Genomic DNA, 22,590 nt, shown 5'->3' with positions numbered 1-22,590 from the left:
CAGAGATTCCCAAGGGGACCTTGGCTCCAAAGAAGTTAAGAACCACAGAACAAACCTGGCTCTCTCATTTTATAGAAATGGAAACCAGCAGTGTCTCAGAGTTAGTGGTGGCAGAAGTGGGACTGAGAAGCAAGGTTCTCATACTTCCCAGCACCTCCTTGCCTCTCAGAAAAGCTACCACTTCCCCCAATCCAGCAACACTGTTAGCACCTCCCCACCAAAGGCTCAGCACCCCCCCATGGCACTGCCCTCTGACCTCTGCTCTGACAATAAATTTGGGCAAGGGTGTGATGTGCAGTGAAACCCATTGAAGAAATGGGCCCTTCTGACCTCAAACAGTGACCAAAGTCGATGGATGGTTAGTTGTTTCCCTGCTACCACTGCTATTGCACACAGTGAAGAGTCTATGAGCCATGGCTTATTCCAAATGAAATAGCAGGTGTACAAACCATCAAGGACCAACCATGCAATTAAGCGCTGATGTTTAGATTTAAATGATTTCATGACCCCAAAGAATACCATACTAATAATAAATAACAGTTTGAAAAATTGTTGAAAATACACCCATATAACTTTATGGAATTTCTTCAGGTTTCAGATGCTATTGATATTTGACTGTGAAATGTTCTTATGCAGCTGGAATAAATTTGGGAAGAACAGGTAGAACCTTCATAGTCTAGGATGTTTTACAGGTCTGAACATCAAAAAAAAAACCTCTGCAGTGATGATATGCTCTAAAATACTGGTTTGCAAACTTTATGTATTAGAATCACGTGGAGGGCTTGATAAAACACAGGTTGCTGGGCCCCACCCTGCAGGTTCCTCAGTCAGTAGATCTGGAAAGGGGCCTAAGAATTTGCAATTCTAATAAGTTCCCAACTGAGCCTGATGCTATTGGTCCAGGGACCACGCTTTAAGAACCATGTGTCTAAAGCTCATGTTTACGGACACAGAGATCAGACTTGTGGTTGCCAAGGGGGAAGGGGACAGGGGAGGGATGGAGTGGGAGGATGGGGTTAGCAGATGTAAGCTTTTATACATGGAATGGATAAACAAGGTCCTACCTACTGTATAGAACAGAGAACTATATTCAGTATCCTATGATAAACCATAATAGAAAAGAATATATAAAAAAAGAATGTATATATATATATAACTGAATCACTTTGCTGTACAGCAGAAATTAACACAACATTGTAAATCAACTATACTTCAATAAAATAAATAAATAAGTAAAGCTCATGTTTATTAACTGCTCTTAACTTTATAGTACCACCTTCGTACATATATATCACTAACTCTTGACTTAACCACTTTGAAAGGCTCCCTGTCATCTGGCACCATCCATCTGCCTTATATATCATATAAATACACCTGCCACTGCCTCTTCCTCCACCCCACACTGTGCGCTCCTTCAGGGCAGGGACAGCGGCACTGTGTTCCTCTTTGGGTTTCCCACAGTGTCTAAAGCTTGCTGCCTTGATTTGTAATGGAGCTAAGTTCAAAATAAGGGGGATGGTCTACATGACTTTAAGAATCCATTCTGGCCCTAAGATTTTATTAGTCAAAAGCTATCTCTTTGGACTTCCCTGGTGGGGCAGTGGTTAAGAATCCACCTGCCAATGCAGGGGACATGGGTTCGATCCCTGGTCCGGGAAGATCCTACATGCCACGGAACAACTAAGCCTGTGCGCCACAGCTACTAAGCCTGTGCTCTAGAGCCCGCGAGCCACAACTACTGAGCCCGCATGCCACAACTACTGAAGCCTCCATACCTAGAGCCCGAGCTCCGCAACAAGAGAAGCCACCACAACGAAGAGTAGCCCCCACTTGCCGCAACTAAAAAGAAAGCCCGCACTCAGCAACGAAGACCCAATGCAGCCAAAAATTAATTAATTAATTAATTTTTTTAAAAAACCACCACCTTAAAAAAAAAAAGAAAAAAGCTATCTCTTTGACCTGGTCTTTGTTCTCATCTCCATGACAGATACCGACTAGCAGATCACCATTTCCTCCTGTCAATCCAGTGTACACAGCTGGATTGCATTTCCCAGCCTCTCTTGCAGTAAGACGTAGCCATGCAACTGATTGCTAGTCAACGAATGTACATTACTTCCAGGGCTGGCCCACAAGGACCACCCACACAAGATCTTCCAGCTCTTTCCCCCACCACTGGCTTTAGGCAAATCAGCAGATAAAGTGAGGGTGAAGGAACCTAAGGTGAAAGGAGCCTGGGTTCCCAAATCACTCAAGAACCCATCTAATCCTATCATCACGTAAGTGGCTTCCATTGTCATAACAAACTCTTCAAGGCCTGTAACCTCTCACCAACTGACCACTCTTACCCTGTATTCCACGTAGCCCACATCCTAGGACTAAGGAAAGATGCTAACCATCTAAGTTAAGCACCCCTTTGTACACAGAACTGTTCATGGGGCACCCCCAAAATGCCTGCACATGCTTGGACTTCTTCAGAAAAGGGGTTGCAGAACAGTCAATACAGTGATATCTGTAGTCCGGCTGCAAGTCTCTCCTGGCATGGGGTGGGGGAGGGGTGGTGTTCAGGCTCCCTGGGGCCCTCATTCTGGTGGAGGGAGGTTGGGAGGTTTACTCCCTGCTTGTGCAAAAGGACCTGAGCAACTTGGGAGAGTCTGACTGGTCTGGGCTCTGAAGGTCCTCACTAAGATCCTTTAGAGACCCTTGTGAGGAAGGGGAAATAAAGAGGAACTAATTTTTTTGCAAGTGTCCTATGTCCAGCTGTTGTACTGGACATTTTACATTTTACATTTTATTTTATTTATTTATTTTTAATTGGAGTATAATTGTTTTACACAGTTGTGTTAGTTTCTGCTGTACAATGAAGTGAATCAGCTATATGTATACATATATCCCCTCCCCAATGATATGTAACTCTTAAAGGTAGGGACAATGAGGCCCAGAGAAAGTGAGTCTTTTACCCAATATCACACAGCAGTGCCTGGTTTAAGTCCTTTGGACCCCAGGCCAATGCTTCTTTCTAGCATACCATGTAGCCTCTCTAACATCTGCCCCAGGAATATGACACACTCGGGAGACTGCAAACCCCATGTGATAGACGCTTTTAAAAAAAATTATTTTGTTTATTTATTTATTTACTTACTTACTTACTTATTTTTGGCTGTGTTGGGTCTTCGTTGCTGCACGTGGGCTTTCTCTAGTTGCAGCAAGCGGGGGCTACTCTTCACTGCGGTGCGCAGGCTTCTCATTGCGGTGGCTTCTGTTGTTGCAGAGCACGGGCTCTAGAGCGCAGGCTCAGTAGTTGTGGTGCACGGGCTTAGTTGCTCCACGGCATGTGGGATCTTCCCAGACCAGGGCTCAAACCTGTGTCCCCTGCATTGGCAGGCGGATTCTTAACCACTGTGCCACCAGGGAAGCCCTAGACACTTTTTTAAACCACCAGACCCCCAATTTTGGTTTGAGCAGAATGTACCCAACTACTCAACTGTATATCCCAGATCCCTTCCAAGTAGGGGTGGATGGATACATAACTCATCCTCACCAATATGGTATAAATAGAATTGTTCAGGTAGAGCTTCTAGTAAATCTCCTTAAGGCAATAGCAGCCACAGCTAGAATATACTTTATTTTTCTTTATTTGCATATAGTTTTTATATTTCGCCCTTCTTTTTCCTCCTGCCTGGAACTCAGAAGTGATGTCTGGAGGCAGAATTGATGTTTGTAACCATGAGGCAACAGGATAACATCACGGGACTGCATATCAGCTCTGTGCTGCCTCCCACGGGATTTCTTTTACATGAGGTAATAAATAAGAGCAACAACACTTATTTGTTTAAGCCACCATTTCTTCGGGTTTCCTGTTACTTCCAGTCAAATAAGATTCTAGGTGTTTCCCCTTTGAATCAGTCTACTACAGAAGCGGTGGTAGATTCCTAGCCCCTCTTGCTAAAACATATATTGCATCTTCTGGCTCTTTTTGTACCTCAAAGCACATTCTCTAGAGTTTCCCTGGAGGGTCCCCAGAAGGATGGGGACTGTGGAGTATGCAGGCTAAGATCCAGTGAATGAATGGGCACCAGCCAAAAGGATAACACTGCCTGTGGTTTGTACCCCTAAGTGAAACTTCACCAGCCTCCCACTGCAACTGAATTCCCCTACCCCACCTCCAGCACGCAACCAATTACGTCTCCATAAGTACCCAGAAGAGCACTTATATATACATGCCTAAACCACCAAATCATGGCACATGTTATCCTCTTTTGGGTAATGGTTTTTCATCTTCTCTCAACTAATTTCAAACAACTAATCAAGATTCTCCAGCTCCATGTGAAGTTTCCAAAATGAGCCTAACCTGGTCTAATCACACCAGCGCCCTAGCAGTAGTGATGATAGTGAGGCATTGTGCTTTGCACAGCTTCTTGAGCAGCAATCTTTGCCCAGGAAACATAGCTGAATGCATGTGTAATGGATTAAATACACAGCCTGAGAAGAACTGTTCATGACACAACTGAAACACCCCCAGGGATTCACAGAAATAACTGGGGAGAGACATTTGCTCTGATTAGTATGGCCGTGGAGTAAATCATCCCAAAACTCAGAGGCTTAGGACAACAATAAGCATTTATTATGTCCTATAGTTCCTACAGGTCAGAAATTCAAATAGGGCACAGCAAGGCTGGCTTGGCTCCTCGAAGTCCAGAGCCTTGACTGGAGACGCAAAGGCCGGGAACTAGAATCATTAAAAGCCTCACTCCTTCACATGTCTGGTGGTTGATGCTGCTGCTGCTGGGGGTTTTGCTAGGACAGTCAGCTGGAGCATCCACACGATGCTTCTCCAGGTGGCCTGAGCATGGTTCCAAGAGTGAGTGTTGCAAGAGATAGAGCTGGGTGGAAGCCATGTTACCTTTTATGATCTAGCCTTGGAAATCATCCAGAGCCACCTCTGCTGCGTTCTGTTTGTTCAAGGGGAGGAACGGTATACCGCAGCTCTTGATGGAAGCATGTTAATGTCACATCGTAAGAGCATGTGAGATGGAATATATATATAGAGAGAGATATAGATATAGATATAGATATATCTATATCTATATCTATATATATATATAGCGGTTCACTTGTCTTTGGAAAATAAAATCTACCACAATGTTGACAGAATTTGGATGCCTTACTTTTATACCAGGGGGTGGAGGAGGGGAGGAGAGGTGAGAGGCAGGGAAACATGATTATTGCCATAGACCTGGGGAAAATTGAATTACCTATCAATTTTATAGTTATATGTATTCTCAGGCTCTTGCTCTCTTAGTCAGTTTGGGCTGCTATAACAAAGTACCATAGCCTGGGTATATTATAAACAACAGAAATTTATTTCTTACAGTTCCAGAAGCTGGGAAGTCCAAGATCAGGGTGCCAGCATGGTCAGGTTCTGATGAAGGCCCTCTTCAGGGTTGCAGATTGCCTTCTCATTTTATCCTCACATGGCAGAAGGAGAGCGGAGAGCTCTCTGAGGTCCCTTTTAAAAGGGCGCTAATCCCATTCATGAGGGCTCCACCCTCATGACCTAACTACCTCCCAAAGGCTTTGTCTCAAGATATCTTCACACACACTGGAGGTTAGGATTTCAGCATATGAATTTGGGGGTGATACAAACATTTAATCCATTACACATGCATTTGTTCTAAATCATTAGACTATAAGAACTGTTATACACACTTTATGTTATAATGACCCACAGTTCTCAGTGTCTTTTTCTGTCCCAACTCCTCCTTCAAGCTTCAGCTTACATTTCCCCTCTTTAGTAAAGTCGTCCCCTTCTCCCCAGGGGAGTACATCCTGCTTCTGCTCCTTAACCTCCTTTTCAGGCTCACAGAATTCAAGATATCACTTTTGTAACACCTAAATGTTTATATTACTCCAGTGACAGTAGTTAATACCAAACATCAGTGGGGCAATATTTAATATTCCATTCTCTGATGTTCTTTTAAGCACCTAGTATTTAAGTGTAAACTTTAAATTATATCTGGAAGTATATATTGACTTACTGTAACTACAAAACCCAAGATGCAGAGACATGCTCGGAAGAGCTTGCCAAAATGTTATTTCTAAGAGCCTGTTAAGGGGCTTTAATATTTTATTTTGGATTATGCAGATAAAGTTTATAAACAAGACTGTTAAAAAATAATGGGGATGAGAAGCCTTTCTATCTCTTTCTTTATATCTGAGTAGAGGGAATAAAATTCACGTTTATATCTCCACTCCTTTGGGCGAGGACTGGGGCCATTCTTATTCTCTCCAGATTGATGCAGAGCCCCCCGCCCCTGCCCCCACCAAAACCCCACATCACTTCTGAACAATGACCAACCTCTATCGAGAGCTTATCATGTACCAGCCACTTTACATACATCATCTCACTGAATTCTCACAATGATCCTGAAAAGAGGTACCATTATCACAATTTCACTGAGCCAATTGGGCAAACCAGTGGCAGCACTTGGATTTGAACTCCTGTCTGCCTAATTCTAAAACGTGTGCACTTTCAACCACCCCACACACCCTGTCTACTAATGCTATGGTAGGTCATGTGCTAGAGCCTTGTTAAGGGCAGCAGAGAGCTCACCAGACAGGCAGCCATCTGCAAGGACAGAGCTCTTCTGGTTTCCCTCCTAGGAAAAACAAGATCAGAGTTTAAACCGTAGCTCTTCCTTTTTCTGCAACTTTGAACAAGTCACTCTCTTGAATCTCACTTTCTTCTACATTATCTAAAATAATGTACGTAATGAGCATTTACTCTGTACTAAGTACTTTGGATTAACTCATTTAAGTATCACATAACCTTAGAAATTAGATTCTATTATTACTCCCATTTTATAGAGGAGGAAACTGAGGCTTGGAGAGATTAGGTGACTTGCCCGAGGTTCCAGAACTAGTGGTAGAGCCAGATTTAAAAGCAGGTCTGTCTGATTCCGTGGCTTAAATTCCTAACCATGCAGCATAATTGTCCCTACTAACACTTTTCTGATCCATCTTATTAAAATGAACAAGATGATATATGTGCAAGCATTTTGTAAAAGTTAAGCATGAAACAAACACTATTGTACTTCTGTTAGCTGTTTTGACTCTGGTTATGATAGGAAAACCGTGCTGGAAGAGGGACTCTCTGGGAATAAACGTCCACATAAACAGAGGAATGTAGAATTCTGGAGACAGCACCACTATGCTCTCTGGAACCAAAGACAGGCAGCCAGAATCCTGTATTATTAGATTGTTCCACTTAACAGGATCCGTTTTGTTCAGCTTTAAGAAAAAGTAAATCACTGTTAAATGTCTTTCTGAACTGCTTTAATTATAGATTAGCCTTGTCAATCTTAATAAAATTATGCCTTGTGTTTGAGGTTTGTATATGGAAAAGTGCTCAAAAGCAATTACTTTTTAGGAGCAGGACAGGGATAAAGACGCAGATGTAGAGAATGGACTTGACACGGGGAGGGGGAAGGGTAAGCTGGGACGAAGTGAGAGAGTGGCGTGGACTTATATACACTACCAAATGTAAAATAGATAGCTAGTGGGAAGCAGCTGCATAACACAGGGAGATCAGCTCCGTGCTTTGTGACTACCTAGAGGGGTGGGATATGGAGGGTGGGAGGGAGGGAGATACAAGAGGGAGGAGATATGAGGATATATGTATATGTATAGCTGATTCACTTTGTTATAAAGCAGAAACTAACACACCATTGTAAAGCAATTATACTCCAATAAAGATGTTTAAAAAAAAAGTAGTTACTTTTATTTCCCAAGCACGTCATTTAAAAAATTCTTATATTCACAGCTTGATCCCTTTAACTCTATTCTTAGACTCATTTTTAGGTTTTTTTTTTTTTTTTTGGCCATGCCATATGGCATGTGAGATCTTAATTCCCTGACCAGGGATCGAACCTGCGCCCTCTGCATTGGTAGCATGGAGTCTTAACCACTGGACCACCAGGGAAGTCCCTCTTAGACTTTTTTTTTTTTTTTGTGGTATGCGGGCCTCTCACTGTTGTGGCCTCTCCCGTTGCGGAGCACAGGCTCCGGACGCGCAGGCTCAGCGGCCATGGCTCACGGGCCCAGCCGCTCCGCGGCACGTGGGATCCTCCCGGACCGGGGCGCGAACCCGTGTCCCCTGCATCGGCAGGCGGACTCTCAACCACTGCGCCACCCGGGAAGCCCTCTTAGACTTATTTTTAAACTGACTCTGTCTAAAACTAAATTATGGCTCCATGATATTGAACAGTTTATATGTCACATTAGTGACATGGTCATTGATTTTATATTTCTGTCCGGACCAGTAGATTTTAAGCAGAAACATCGAGGCCCCAGCAATAAAAATGTGCATTTACTTCCAAAGAATCTGCTTTTATTATTACAATAAGATGAATTTTTAAGAAATCTTCAAGATTCCTGATTCTAAGGAATGCTCTTAGTTGATGGTGAACAGCCCTATTTTCTTGTAGACTTATTTAAAAAGTGGTACTTGCCTAAATTATGCAGGGAAAACCCAGTCTATGGGAAATTAGTCTGTAAAAGAGAACCCTAACTCCTCGAAATATTAACTGGAGTTTCAACTAAAGAAAAAAAAAATGGCAGCTTAGGAGTGTGGAGAGAGCTCCTTGATCATGCAAGTTGGGAAAATACTACTTTATATTGCTTCCTCTTAGAGAATCACAACGTACCTTAACAAATTAAAGGCTCTGAAAAATCCTGTCAGCAGTGAAACTCACATGATTTTCTGTGACTGGGCATTTCCCAAACTTACTTGACCACAAAACCCTTTTTCCAAATGACAATAACATTCCATAGAATTCATGCTCTGTAAGACTTTGGCAGTCTATTATAATTGACTCTGAAATAAAAATGACTGAGGCATGCGACCAAACCACTTCAACTTCCCAAGAAGGGCCGTGCTGAGAAATACAGCAACCTAAAAATATAATTTTTTACCTTAAGATTAATTTCTTTTTTTAAAATTTATTTTATTGAAGTATAGTTGATTTACAATTTTGTGTTAATTTCTGCTGTACAGCAAAGTGATTCACTTATACATATATATAGATTCTTTTTCATATTCTTTTCCATTATGGTTTATCACCGGATATTGAATATAGTTCCCTGTGCTATACAGTAGGACCTTGTTGTTTATATCCATTGTATAAACAATAGTTTGCATCTACTAATCCCAAACCCCCAACCCATCCCTCTCCCTCTCCCCCGCCCTGGTGAGATTAATTTCTAAGAGGAATTTGGCAATGCAGAATAACATATTGATGGAAAACTCACAACACACTCCAAAACCCTACAAATTAAATTTAGTGTTATTTATTTATGTCACTTCTTATTCCACAAAGAATTTGCTATAACTCATAACACTTACACAAATGGTGAAATATGAATGGAATCAAACAAAAAATAAATTGAATTAGAAAACCAAGGCCATATTAAAGTAGAAACATAAATATGGGGGGGCGGGAACCAGCACAAATGTTATAACTAAACTTTAAATTTAGTTCTGAACTCCCCAGCAACCAAAACCAAAAGCGATTCATGGCCATTTGCATAATAACCATGATGAAAAAGGAGAAAGCTTTGACAAGTTCATAAGGAAACAAGGCTTTTTTGGACTGAATTCTAAAAGAAACCATTCAAAAGGGAGAATTTCATAGGCAACATAATGTTTCCAACCATTTTCCAAATGCAGTAACAAATTTATGTGGCTAATTCTTATAGCATTGCCAATGATAAAGCTCAGGCCAAATATTAAATCCTGCAAAGTTAATGGGTTCCATTTGTCTTTGGCTGATTCAGGAAGACAAGTTACAAATCTAATAAAGTCATGATAACCCTAAAACAAATTAGCTTTGTACTTCACCATTTTCAGAATTAAACTAACAGGCAAGAAAAGATAATGAGCTCTTTTTAGTAAATAATAATAGTTAACACTTATATAGAGCTTTCTTTGTGCCAAGCAGTGTTCTAAGCACTCTATATGTGTTTGTTCATTTAATCCTCACAACAACTCTATGAGGCAGGTATTATTATACCCTTTATTTTACAGATGAGGAAATGCAGACCCAGAGATTATGTGCCCAAGGTCACAGAGCAGTACTAACACTGTCTACTGTCACTTGCAATTGAGGCCAACTTTTCCACATGGATGGGTGCCAGTCTTAGGCAACAGAGTGGCAAACACTACTCCCTTCAATCTATACAATCAGAGGAATCATGTAATTTGTCATTTTTGCGTCTCTAGAACTGGAGAAGGTGGTTCAGGGGCACGGTACCAGTCAAGGTCCAACCAGAAAAACAAACCATTCTGAGCACTTAAAACAGAAGGAATTAAATAAAAGTGACCAGTTACACAGGAAGAGCTAAGAAACCCCCAGGAGATGGTGGAGCAGCCCGGGGATGAGCAACAGTGGGAAAGGGAAAGTGTTCTTACGGCACCCTGGGGACTGGGGTTGCCCTCCACAGACCTATGGGAGCCATGAAAGAGCTGCCAGAGCCCCCACTAGCGTCTCCCTTTATCCCCTCTCCAACCTCCCACTGGCTGAACCCTGCCAGAATCCCAATAACAGGGAAAGGTACCCTCTAGGGATCAGCCCTCCTATGATACAGGGCAGAGCTGTAAATGTTGAAGAATGGATCTAAAAGTTAAAACGCCCAAGACTGGCCCAGGTATTAACAGTTAAAATGTGAAAATTGTGTCTTCCAGTAGCTGGAGCTAATGGGCTTCAAGAGGCAAAACACTGGGTAAATAAAAGCTTGTTTCCTAAATCTCTGGTCACTCTAACAAGGGGGAAATCCTCTTTCTGCTTGAAAGAATACGTAAGTAAAATACTTCATTCTGCAGGTAGCAAAACCATGGTATTGTTACTCAAGAGAGGGCTACATGTTGAAAATATGAAGAGTCATACACTTAGGTAAACTAATCCCTTAAGGGCTTCCCTGGTGGCGCAGTGGTTGAGAGTCTTCCTGCCGATGCAGGGGACACGGGTTCGTGCCCTGGTCCGGGAAGATCCCACATGCCGTGGAGCGGCTGGGCCCGTGAGCCATGGCCGCTGAGCCTGAGCGTCCGGAGCCTGTGCTCCGCAACGGGAGAGGCCATGGCAGTGAGAGGCCCGTGTACCGCAAAAAAAAAAAAAAAAAAAAAAAAAAATTAATTCCATAAAAATGCATGTAGCACCTATGAAGTTCAAGTTGCCAAGGCAGAGATTCCTAAATGATGTGGCCATGGCATTCTGGAGCGCTGTAAGCTCTTCATAGATGTGCTCCCAACTCTGATCGATCCATTTTGTCCCAGCTGAGCACCACGCGTGCATGGTGATGCCTATCCCAGGGAATGATGAACAGAGAGGGTCCTGTGACTTGTGGTCAGCAGGATAAACCTTGCTGCAGGAAGTAAGAAGAGTGACCTAACAGCAAATCGGGACTATAGGAAGATGGTGTGCTGACAGGAACATTTGAGAACTTTGCTTCATGAATTTCTAATAGTGCACAGGAAAGCAGGCAGGAGTTAACATTCAGACAACATAACAATGGGGGGAAGGTAGTGTGTGAGCCAGGGAACCCTCCAGATGAGCTTCCCAAAGTACTAGTCAAAATGGTGCCAGTCCACAGAAAGATGGAAACCACTATCCTACAGGGGCCCAGACACAAAGCCTACTGCCGTGAATGGATTTCTAGAAACCCCAGGATTAAGATACATACACAACCACCTGAAATATGGGGTAGAAAATGAGAATTGCCACAAATGAGAGATGATGTTAAGGATTCTGAGAAGAAAGAGATAACTTCTAGCCAGGGACAGTGGATTTGGGGATGTGTAGTATACATTTTGGAGAGGAAGTGACACTGGAGCTGTTTCTTACATGGTTTTGACCTACAGAGGTGGGAAAAGAGAATTCCTGGTGGAGGGCACAGCCAAAGGGAAAAGATACCAGACAACAGTAGCATGGTAAGCCAAGAGGGGTGATCAGGTTTAAAGCTTTCTAAGGTTGCTCTATGATTTTGGAGGAGAGTAAATATAGAGATCTTTTACGTATGCTTTAGGATTGAGGTCTGCAAAATATGACCCTTGGGCCAAATTAGGACCGGTGCCTCTTTTTACAAATAAAGTTTTATTGGCATACAAAAAAAAAAGACGAAGTCTCTAAAGCAGGGGGCTTGGCCACTGTCTCAGGTAGTCATTTATTGAAGTAAAGGGTGTAGGAAGGAAAGAAGTTGAAAATCAAAATGAAAAGGAAATTTAAGATTATACTCAAAAGGCTGTTTAAAAATCCATCATTGCATAAATCTACATAAATGTAGATCTGCATAAATAAGGGAAATTTTGGATATTGGGCTATATTCACAATCTTTTAAGGCAAGTGTCTTGGAAGACAGTTATTCCATGCCATTTAACATTCGAAGCAGGGTAGTGGGTAGACGGACCACAGCACTGCCCGGGGACTAATGGGCAGCGCAGAGTCAGTGCGTCTGGTCCTGCTGCCCTGTAACTGTGTGGTCCTGGGCAGGATCCTAAGCAAGAACAGGCATCTCACGTTCCATCCAGTTCTACAGAGAATATTCAGAAGGAGGTATTAACAACCAATTTTTCTTTGTAATGAAAGGGAGGCAGAGTATATTACTAGTTTCGAGTTAAAATAATGGAGCATAAAAATGTTTCACCTTATGAAATTACTTCATCCTTATGAAAGTATATCATTATGAAATATTTGCATTATGAAATATTTCATTATGAAATAATTTCATGCTATGTGATTTGTCTGCCAATGTGAGCATTTGGCTGGTACATCAGTCTACTGACAGATATATTCTGACTTCAACAATATGACCATTTTAAAAAGTATGAGTGAGAAAGAAATTCATTCAGCTGATATAACTGCAATTCTAATTTCAGATCTTCTTGGCCTCACTAAATATCTCTCATAATATTTATGGTTTGATTTTTATATTTCCAGCAATACAAAGGAACGTTTGCCATGAGAAATTAACTGATAAATTGTAATAAAGCAAAATTAAATAGAGAAAGTTAAGTCATTGATAGATAATGTCATATATTCATTTTGCATTTTAGAACCTAGTATATACTTATTTTCTCCAGCATGTACCATTAGCATATTGATGCACATTAGATGGCTTAGTTCATGTGTAAAGAATGTAAAATAATGAAGGAAGGGAATTTATTTTTTTGTTTTCAGAAATGCATACAAAAATAGCTGACCTATCACATTATTACCTAAACCGTTACTAACGGGTTACCGAAAGTGGCCACAAAAGTGACAGAAATAAAAGCTTTATGTCCTCAGAAGAATCTCGTATTCATGGTCTAGAATAGAGTCTAGCTCTATTTTCCTTGTAAATGGCTTCTTAATGCCCCCAAAGTTGTCAGAGGGAACACAAGTGCCTCACCCCAGGGGTCCTTTTGGCCCGGCCCAAGTCAGTGAGGAAGTGAGAGTCTTCCCACCCTTTTTAACCAGACTTGGATTCACAAGCCTTGGATCCCACCTTCAGCGCAGCCACCGACTTACTCTGTGATTGGGATGTTTTTAACCTCTCTTCACCTGGAAAAACGGATAAGAATAACTTCAACCCATTTCACAGGAATGTAGGAAGGAGAAAACAAAACAATGCATGGGGAAGTACTCTGAAAGCTGAAAGGCCAAATACAAACATAGATGTTATTATTTTCCTAAGAGCCTGAATATACTCAATCTTTTGTTTCTAACTTCAAGCATGGGAGAAAGATTTCTGTTTCCTTTTGTGCCTAAATTGAACAAAAGGTACAAACCATCTCACTTTGACTTTTCTCCTACTTCAAGCATTTGGCTTGAAGAAGGCCTTTTGTCAGCAAGCTGCTAACCCATAGATTTGAAAGGAAAGCCAGACTGCACTCCAAGTCTGGCAGGTGGAGGTGGAGAAAACAGGGAAGAGTGCTGGAACTTTCCTGGTCTCCAGTGAAAGACTGAGCAGGACTGCAGAGGTAACTGTATTCACACGTCGGTTACAGACCCTGCAGGGAACCGGATTTGGCTTACAACTGACCAACATTAAGGCATGGCTTGACTTTTCTTAAAGCCAACCTATGAGAGGGTCTCAACTGTGGAGGTAGAAATTACACAGGCTTTGTCCCAAGCATAAGAGATGACGTGTGAAGGGTCCTCCCAGCTGGGAAACTGGTCCCCATGAAGTTTCCTCTGCCTGGAGCACATCGTTTCTGTTAGCCTTGTCCTTTCCTAAGGAGCTCTTTCTTACGGAGACCTTTCCGGACGACACTCCCACCCCAGTCCAGACCCCTTCCAGCGTAAAAATTCAGAGCCCCTGCATTTCTCCTTTATAATCATTGATCTTCGCCTGGAATTAGTGATTCATTAATTTGACTGATTAGCAGTCTGTTTTTCTCTCTCCCCTCCCCCAGCAAGCTCCCTGAAAACAGGGAACCCTTTGATTTCATAGTGTCACCAGAACAGAGCAGAATGCCCAGTTCAGAGTGGGCCCTCAATAAATATTTATTAAATGAGTGATGAAAGAAATACGATTTGAAGAGAACTTCAAAGCAGAATATTTCAGATCACAAATCATTTCTAGGTAGGCCTATTTATGCAAATATACACTATTTATCATAAAACCCTCAATTTACTGTTGAACAGGGAGACCATACTGCAAACTGAGGGAGATCGTAAAATGAGCAGGCAAGTTAGTAGGAAGGAAAAATGCTGCACACCCGAAAAGGGGGTTCTTAGAGACTGGATGGTTTACAAGGTCCTAACTGCCCACATTTAGACCTTAAGAAGGAGGGATGAGAGCAGGGCAGAGCTATTGCTTCCCAGGTTTAAAGGCACGAACTCCCACTCAGCAGACATCAGAGAGAAACTCCCTTCTGGACCAGGCACCATGTGACAGAACAGAAAGTTGCATGATGGGGCCACCCACTCTTTCTCAAGCTATCAGGACAGCTTCCAGAAGCACAGGGGAAACAGCAGCCAGTTTGGTTGTGTTCCGTTTACTTTCTTCTGTTCTAAAATGTTGAAAAGTATAGCTCATTAGGCATTCATTCACATGAATGTAAATAACAAGGAGGATACATTTTTCAAAAAATATTCTTCAAGCACCACAGCAAGATAAAGCAGTTAACTGTTCTTAATTTTTATCAAGCTGTACTCCAAGAGACCATGCTTTTTGGATAAAAGTCAGTCCCCATCCCCCTTCCATCTTTTTTTTACTCTTGCACGCACTTATTTACACACAATTTAGTGCCAATTTTCAACAAAATAAGGTTTCTTTTTAATTTTTACATTGTGATCTTCCTATATCTTTCAATTATTCTATGGAACATATAATTAAATACCATCTTCCTCACTAAGTGGCTTGAATTTATGACTTCCTGAGAGCTAACACATTTATTTTTGTGTTAAACAAATATAAAGAATAAGGACGCTGAGTAGTGAATATCCTGTCTTTTCTGGGGCTTTTAAGGCTATAGAGTTTCTTTTCTTTCCTTCAAAAAGTTGTACACAATAAATTACATTGCAAATAAAAATGAATTAAGTGAGACTGAGAGATCAGAGAAGAAATAAAGAGGGGCCGGTTTCTATAGAGGGTCTTTAATGGATGATGCTTTGGGACTATCAATTTGGAAAGAAAAAAAATCAAATAAAAATCCATTCCATACTCATTTTGCAGACCTCATCCTTTTCTTTGTTTTCATATAAATAACTCTGCCAAAGTTTTATTTTATATAAGATCTATACTGTTTTTCTACTGTGTCCTAATGGTCTGCAAACAAATTCTAACTCTCTTAAAGGCAAACAGAAATTAAACAAATTAAATGCTGTTTGTTAAGTAATTTCAAAATAACAATAAGCAGGACACTTTCACTCATGCATCATCAACCGTACAACTTCCCCTTTACTTTCTCCATTGCTCCTACTATGACTAGCAGAAATCCTAAAAGAACAGACAATAAAAACCCAAAGAGGTCTTCACATGTTTTTCAATTTCATACTCGAAGTCCATCTCAATCTGTGAACTGCTTTCATCTTTGAGACTGTTTGAAACCCATTAATTTTATTCCTCCTTTGGGAAAGTAAGAACAAGTCATGATCACAGAGGAAACTGCCATTTCTTTCCCTCTGTGGAATCTCTCCTTTACTGTACTCCATTTAGCAGTGGCTAGGACTGCAGGCCTGGGTTTATTCCATGCTCGGGAGGAATCATTTATTTCTCCATAATGCTGAGCACCTAGCAGAGTTCCTTGAATATAGAAAATGTTCAATGCAAAATGGGCAAAAGAATGGGTGAATGAAAGAATAATACAATTTTCATTGTTTTAAAATGAATCATTTCCACCCTGTTATCTTACTACAGTTTGAAACCCCTTGTCAGTCAGTCTTTACAAAATAGGTTTTAGGCCTCCCTATAGAGAAAGAGATGATGGCACAGAGAAATATTGTGGCTTTAGGAGAGCTTAGAAAGAAGGACCTGTGCTCAACTAAGCTTCACGTGAAGTAGTTTTGTCTGAGTGACACTTCGGAGCTTCTCCGGGAGGAGAAAGGATTATTTTGGAGTGTGAGGCAAAGTCCGGAGCTCCCAGCAGCAGAAATATTTCAAATGTTTTCATTCAGGCGGGGCAATGACCTGTCTAAATCAAACCAGCACCCCTAACCTTGTTCCATAAGGCTATTAGGGAGATACGGTGTGACTTCCTCTGAGAGAAATCTTTGCCTTTAACCTAACCTACCGTTGAGCCTTCTGTGTCTCTATATCATTCCTTTGCTTTTACTTTTTTCTCTCAATGACTATGGAATTTCCCGTTTGGTCAAGTGTTTAAGGGGACCAAGTGTTTAAGGGGTGAGGGAATTAAGAAATCCTAATCCTACAAAGATGACTGTTTCAGTCTGCCTTAATAAAAGCAAACGTTCCTGGCGCTCTAAGGCCTCCACCCAGCACATGCGCCTGTGTCAGGGACCGCGTAACTGCCATCCCTTCAGTGTGTGCCAAGGAGCTTAACCACGGAGCGGTGACTACTTGCCTCCATGTACTAAATGGGAGCACAGACTCCCTTTAAGGCAAACTTTACAAACAAGAGTAACCTTGAAAAAGACCCTTTAGACGCAGATCAATGCTCAGGGACGTTGCCAACCACTTACACTCCCCTTTGACACTTCACAGACGTGTTACTTACACTGGAGAAGAGGCTTCTTCTACCCCAAACCCAGATCCCTGCTCTGTTCCTTGAGCTCAGTGGGGGCTTGTCGGATGAACCCCTGGGGAAATACGCACGCCTTCTCTCCTTCGTCAACTCGGGGTCACTTTGGCGGAGTCCTCCCTGCCCCTCTGGGAATACGTCCGTGGTGTTGTGACCTTAGCCTCTCTGGAGAATTCTCTATCTGTTCTGGAGGTCTCCTGTGGGTACCGGATTTCCAGCCCCCTGGATCTGCCTGAAAGCAGAACCACCCGGCGGTCTCCAACCCCCCCGCCCCCCCCACCAAGCTCTGGGACTGCTGCGGGGCTGCGCTAGCCATTAATGGCCATCATCCATTTTTAATCAGAAAGATCACAAGAAGGATGGTAAGCGAATCCCAGTCGCAAGTCAATTTAAATAACATTCCTGGGGAAATCCAATCACTCAAAACTGAAACACCTACGCGAGCAAGAGCCCCCGCCCGAGTGGCGGGGAAGAGCGAGACGGCTCACTTAAGATCAGGGGGCTCCCAGGCTGAGCGCAGAGCGTTAACCCTTCCAGCCCCGGAGGGTGCCAAGGGGGGCTTGGAAGAGCGCGGCCGGCCGGGGCCAAGATGCCCACGGCAGCCCCACGCAGCCTGCCCCTGCCATCTTGGGCGGTTCCGGACGCCCTGCGCCCGGCCTGGGCGGCTGGGCGCGCGGGGTTAAGGTCAGAAGCTCAGAAGGCTTGTTCAGGCGCGGGAAGCGGCCGCCTCCCGCAGCCTCGGCGCGCCTCGGGCTCCTCCTTCCGCCCAAGCGTGGCCAAGTGAGGACTGCTCCGGCCGCAGGTAGCAGAGGCAAGGGAGGCGGCGCGCGGGACCCGAGCGGAGCGCCCGGGGAGGGACTGACGGACACGCGGACAGACGGAATCCCCGCGCCCCCGGACCTTAGCAACGGTACGCGCGGGCCATGTGGGGACCCGGGGTCACGGCCGAGGGCCTGTCGGTGGCGCCGGCGCCGCCACCGCTGCTGCCGCTGCTGCTACTGCTGGCGCTGGCGCTGGTGGCGCCCTCGCGGGGCGGCGGGGGCTGCGCGGAGCTGGCGTGCGGTGAGCGGGAGCGCTGCTGCGACGCGGCCAACGCCACCGCGGTGCGCTGCTGCAAGCTGCCGCTGCACGCCTTCCTCGACAACGTGGGCTGGTTCGTCCGCAAGCTCTCCGGGCTGCTCATCCTGCTGGTGCTCTTCGCCATCGGCTACTTCTTGCAGCGCATCATCTGCCCCAGCCCACGCAGGTACCCGCGCGGGCAGGCGCGGCCGGGGCCACCGGGGGGCTCCGGGCAGCCGGGGGCCGCGGGGCCGCCCGACAACGACGACGACGACGACTCGCCCGCGCTGCTGCGGGACGAGGCGGCCGCCGGCTCTCAGGACTCGCTGCTGGACAGTGGAGGCGGTGGCCGGGGCCGGGCAGGCGGCGGGCGCTCGGCCCCTTCCTGCGCCTCGGAGCACGAGCTGCGGGTAGTCTCGCCGGTCTTCCTGCAGCTGCCCAGCTACGAGGAGGTCAAGTACCTGCCAACCTACGAGGAGTCCATGCGGCTGCAGCAGCTCAGTCCCGGGGAGGTCGTGTTGCCCGTCTCGGTGCTCGGCCGCCCGCGAGGTGGAGGCGCCGGGGCGTCCGACGGCGGCGGCGAGGGCCGCTTCCCGCTCATCTGAGCGCCCGGGGCCTCGCGAGGACCACGCGGACAGAACCGGGCCGGGGTCTACGGGTGGGACGCAAGGCCGGGGTGGCCGCGGCCGCCGCCGCCAGTTGTCTCAGACCCCGCCTGTCGCCCGGAAACTGGGTTGGTGCCATCCCCACCCCCGCCTCCCCCGGAATGTTAAGTTTCCCTACGTTTCATTCATTCGGTTCAAGGAAACGTTAGGCAAGCGAGGCGGGGGCGACAGCAGCCGACGAGCCCAGAGCGCAACTTTGGAGGACGTCCCCGCCCTAAGCCTCGCCTCGGCTTGAGTTCACTTGTAAGTGCCTGCTTCCCGAATCAGAGAACATATGAGCTTCGGGGGAAGGGCAGTAACCTTTAGGGATGAAGCGAGAGGGACTCAGTTCCACTCCTTTCCCTGTCGCCTGGACAGGTCAATGTCTCCCAGGATGGGCGGAGGGCGAGACTGATGCGCGAGGGTCTGGGAGAGCAGCACCTAGGTATGGTCGAATCCCTCCCTTGCGGAGAACCCAAGAAAACCCTTCGGTGTCTTCCTGGCCAAGCATAGTCACAGTTCACAGATTGGTGGGGGGAGAGCCGTGATATCCGGTTAGTTGCCGTACTTATGCAGCAATTACGCGTATCCAGGACCATACTCGTAATAAGGTACAGTTGAACTTTTGATTTTTCAATAACTGAGAAGATATTTATATTTATTTGTCCCTTATTTTTATATTTTTACCATGTATTAAATAAACGCATCCGGAGGGTATCTCCACAGTTAATGACAAGATAATCATCCTAGCACCTTTTTTAGGCCTTAATGGCCCAGAAATTGTCTACACTCTATCATTACTGTTTAATAAAATATTGGACATTATTTCACTTACAATGGGAAAAAAAAAGAGGCATGGTCAAATGAGAAAACATATGTGATTAAAAACATGAAGGATACCTTATTTTCACTATTTGAGAAGAATATATTTTATTTTTAGTACTGTGGCATAATATATAACTTTTTATAATAACCATATGTTATGTATGTAGTCAAGGTCATAGTTATATGTAAAAAGCATTGATACATGTATGCCATACCACGAAGCATGATGTCATGCACTTTTCCCTCCATTTTCCATTTGGAATACACTTCACAACATGATACAAAGCATAATTTGTTGTGACTTGTGACTTTTGTTTAAAGCCATAATTGTGCAGTAAGGTACCACAGAAGGATTCAACCTATCTTAAGAAAAAAAAGTGTCGTTGTATCAGTTCTACCATTCTGTGAAATGTCCTTTAAGCAAATGGTAATATAAAGTAATATATTAAAATGCATTATGTATAATGTACATGTGCATATCGTCTATGTACAGTAAACACATTGTATATCATAAATTATTCCAGTTTGTGATTATCAAGAAAGAAAGAGAAGGAAAACAAATGCAAAAGGTTTCTCTTGGGGAAGAATGAGTATTACACTGAGAAAAATTACACAGTGGACCTCACACGTGTATCTAGACAAGTTGTTCTTATGATTGAAAAGTTCTGACAATCCTGAGAAATCTTAAAATATCTGAATTGTATTAGAAGAAAATGATTTGATTAAACTTTTTAAAGCTGATTGAAAAAGTCTGACAGTTCTAAGAAATCTTAAGATGTCTGAATTCTAAGAGAAGAGAATGGTTTACTCTAAACTTCTAAAAGCTAATGACCCTGTCATTAAAGAGAATCATTTGAAGTGTATTAAAACAGAAAACATTAAAATCTTTCTCTGTGCAAATTGTATTAGATGTGTGACTATATGGTAATGTAGTAAAATATGAAATATGTGTCTTTATCATTTAAAAGCAATTTTAAGCTGTGAATTGGCAAAAGCATCAGCAATTGAGACTATGCCAACTTTTTTGAGAATGGTACAGGATTTAATGAAATCACATTACATTGAATAATCACAAATATTAATGTTACTCAAACACTACATTTTAATTACATGTGGCTCTCAGTACCACCCACCATTCAGACAAACCAGAAAGTTGCCTTATTCCTTTAAAGAATTTATTCTTTGAGGGTACACTGTTTTAGACACTTTTAAAAACTCATCCATATCTGAAACATCTACATGAATATCCAAGTACCAGTATATAAAGTATATCCTCTATGTTGTTACTACCAACATCTAGAAGTGTACAACAAAATCTTGTGAAAATACACTTAAAATATGAACCAAGATGTTTTCCTTGTACTAGCTATGGAACACTTCTCTCCCTAAAATTCAGAATGTCTATAATGTGACACCAATCATGCAATGAGACTCTACTAAATTTTAAAGTTACAAGTTTTACACTTGTTTTTTTCCTACACATCACACAAGCTTTTATTCACATCCCCCAGTTCAATTAAAAATGAGTTTACTTTGGTTTTTTTCTTGTAATTCATTGATTTACCAACCATGATTCTGTTCAGGCATAATTTTGTCAGGGGGGCGGAATCCTGAAAAGCTATTTTTATTAGTGATAAATTAACATATCTCATGGTAATACACACACATATGTAACACACCATATTAATACACACAGAACCCATGTGTTCACAACACCAGAATACCTGGATAGAAACATTTTTAAAGCACTAACGGCAATATCTTGGTGGTCAGTTTTATAGATTTCACCTGGAAGTTATTTATTACATAGAACTAGTAGAAAATAGAAATGTAGAAAAGTTTTATTCTTTCACCTGAAAATAAATCATGATGAGATGCTGATTTTACTTATTTTTAATATTCTATGTATAGTATAGAATGCAGATATAGCTATATGGATACAGACATATCTATATAGATATATAGTCTGTGACTGATATCCTTTGCAGGGCTGCTGCATACTATATCTTAAACAAAGCCATCTGGAAATGCCAGGTTCTCCAGTACTAACGAACTTTCACTCCTGGTTTTCAGTTATCAAACTAATTCACGTACTAAAACATTTCAAACATTTTTATTTTCATTGACTTCTCATAAGTAGGGAAGTAATGGCCCTGGATATGGTAAGAATCCATCTGGAATGAGAGAAAACATGATTGATTTTCTAAATCGTGTGTGTATATATATATAATCACCAGTTGCTTAAAAGCAATTTGTAATGGTGTTGTTCAGTATCATAACCAAGAGGAAAATGTCTTCTTGAGATATAATGGTAGTTTTAAGAGGCCATTAATTGCCACATTCTGCAGATGTGGGTGTGCTTCAGCCATGGAAAATGGCATTGGCAATTATGCCAAAGGGCATGAGGTGTACTAATAAGGAAAACAAGATTCAATTGTGAAGGCCAAAGGGAACATTAAGGAAATGGCCTCAACAGTTTAAAAGGCAATATGGTAAGTATCTTAATGTTGTACTTTTTGTATATAGTTTCTCTCAAGTGGAATTAATAAAGGAAACAATCCAGAGCTGAAACTGATATGTTATAAACATGATGTGGTGTTGAGATTTACACTATATTCTGTATTGACTTGTAAAAATTTCGTGAATCATAATTAATTTGGATTTCCACACTGAGAGAAACAATGAGTTGTTTTATCTTGAACAACCCAGCATTAACCATCTCTCCAAAAGTGTAAGTTACAGACAACCAATCAATAATAGAATATTTGACAAGTTTATGTCTGACCTCACTGGTTTACAATTTATTTTTTCATTCTCCTTTCATCCATT

General features: G+C 42.8%; 1 protein-coding gene across 1 annotated transcript; it reads left to right on the top strand.

Annotated features, from left to right (window-relative positions):
• Window positions 1-17,597: 17,597 nt before the first annotated feature.
• Window positions 17,598-18,897, top strand: LOC307053358 (putative membrane protein C3orf80; the record flags this gene model as incomplete). The annotated part of the gene is made up of 1 exon (XM_079704735.1): window positions 17,598-18,897. Exon 1 carries the CDS (start codon window positions 18,157-18,159, stop codon window positions 18,895-18,897), a length of 741 nt encoding a protein of 246 aa, XP_079560861.1. The 5' UTR covers window positions 17,598-18,156.
• Window positions 18,898-22,590: the final 3,693 nt, after the last annotated feature.

The sequence above is a fragment of the Hyperoodon ampullatus genome (assembly GCF_949752795.1).
Source record: "Hyperoodon ampullatus genome assembly, chromosome: 5".
NCBI lineage: Eukaryota > Metazoa > Chordata > Mammalia > Artiodactyla > Ziphiidae > Hyperoodon > Hyperoodon ampullatus.
This window is presented reverse-complemented; position numbering and strand designations above follow the sequence as displayed.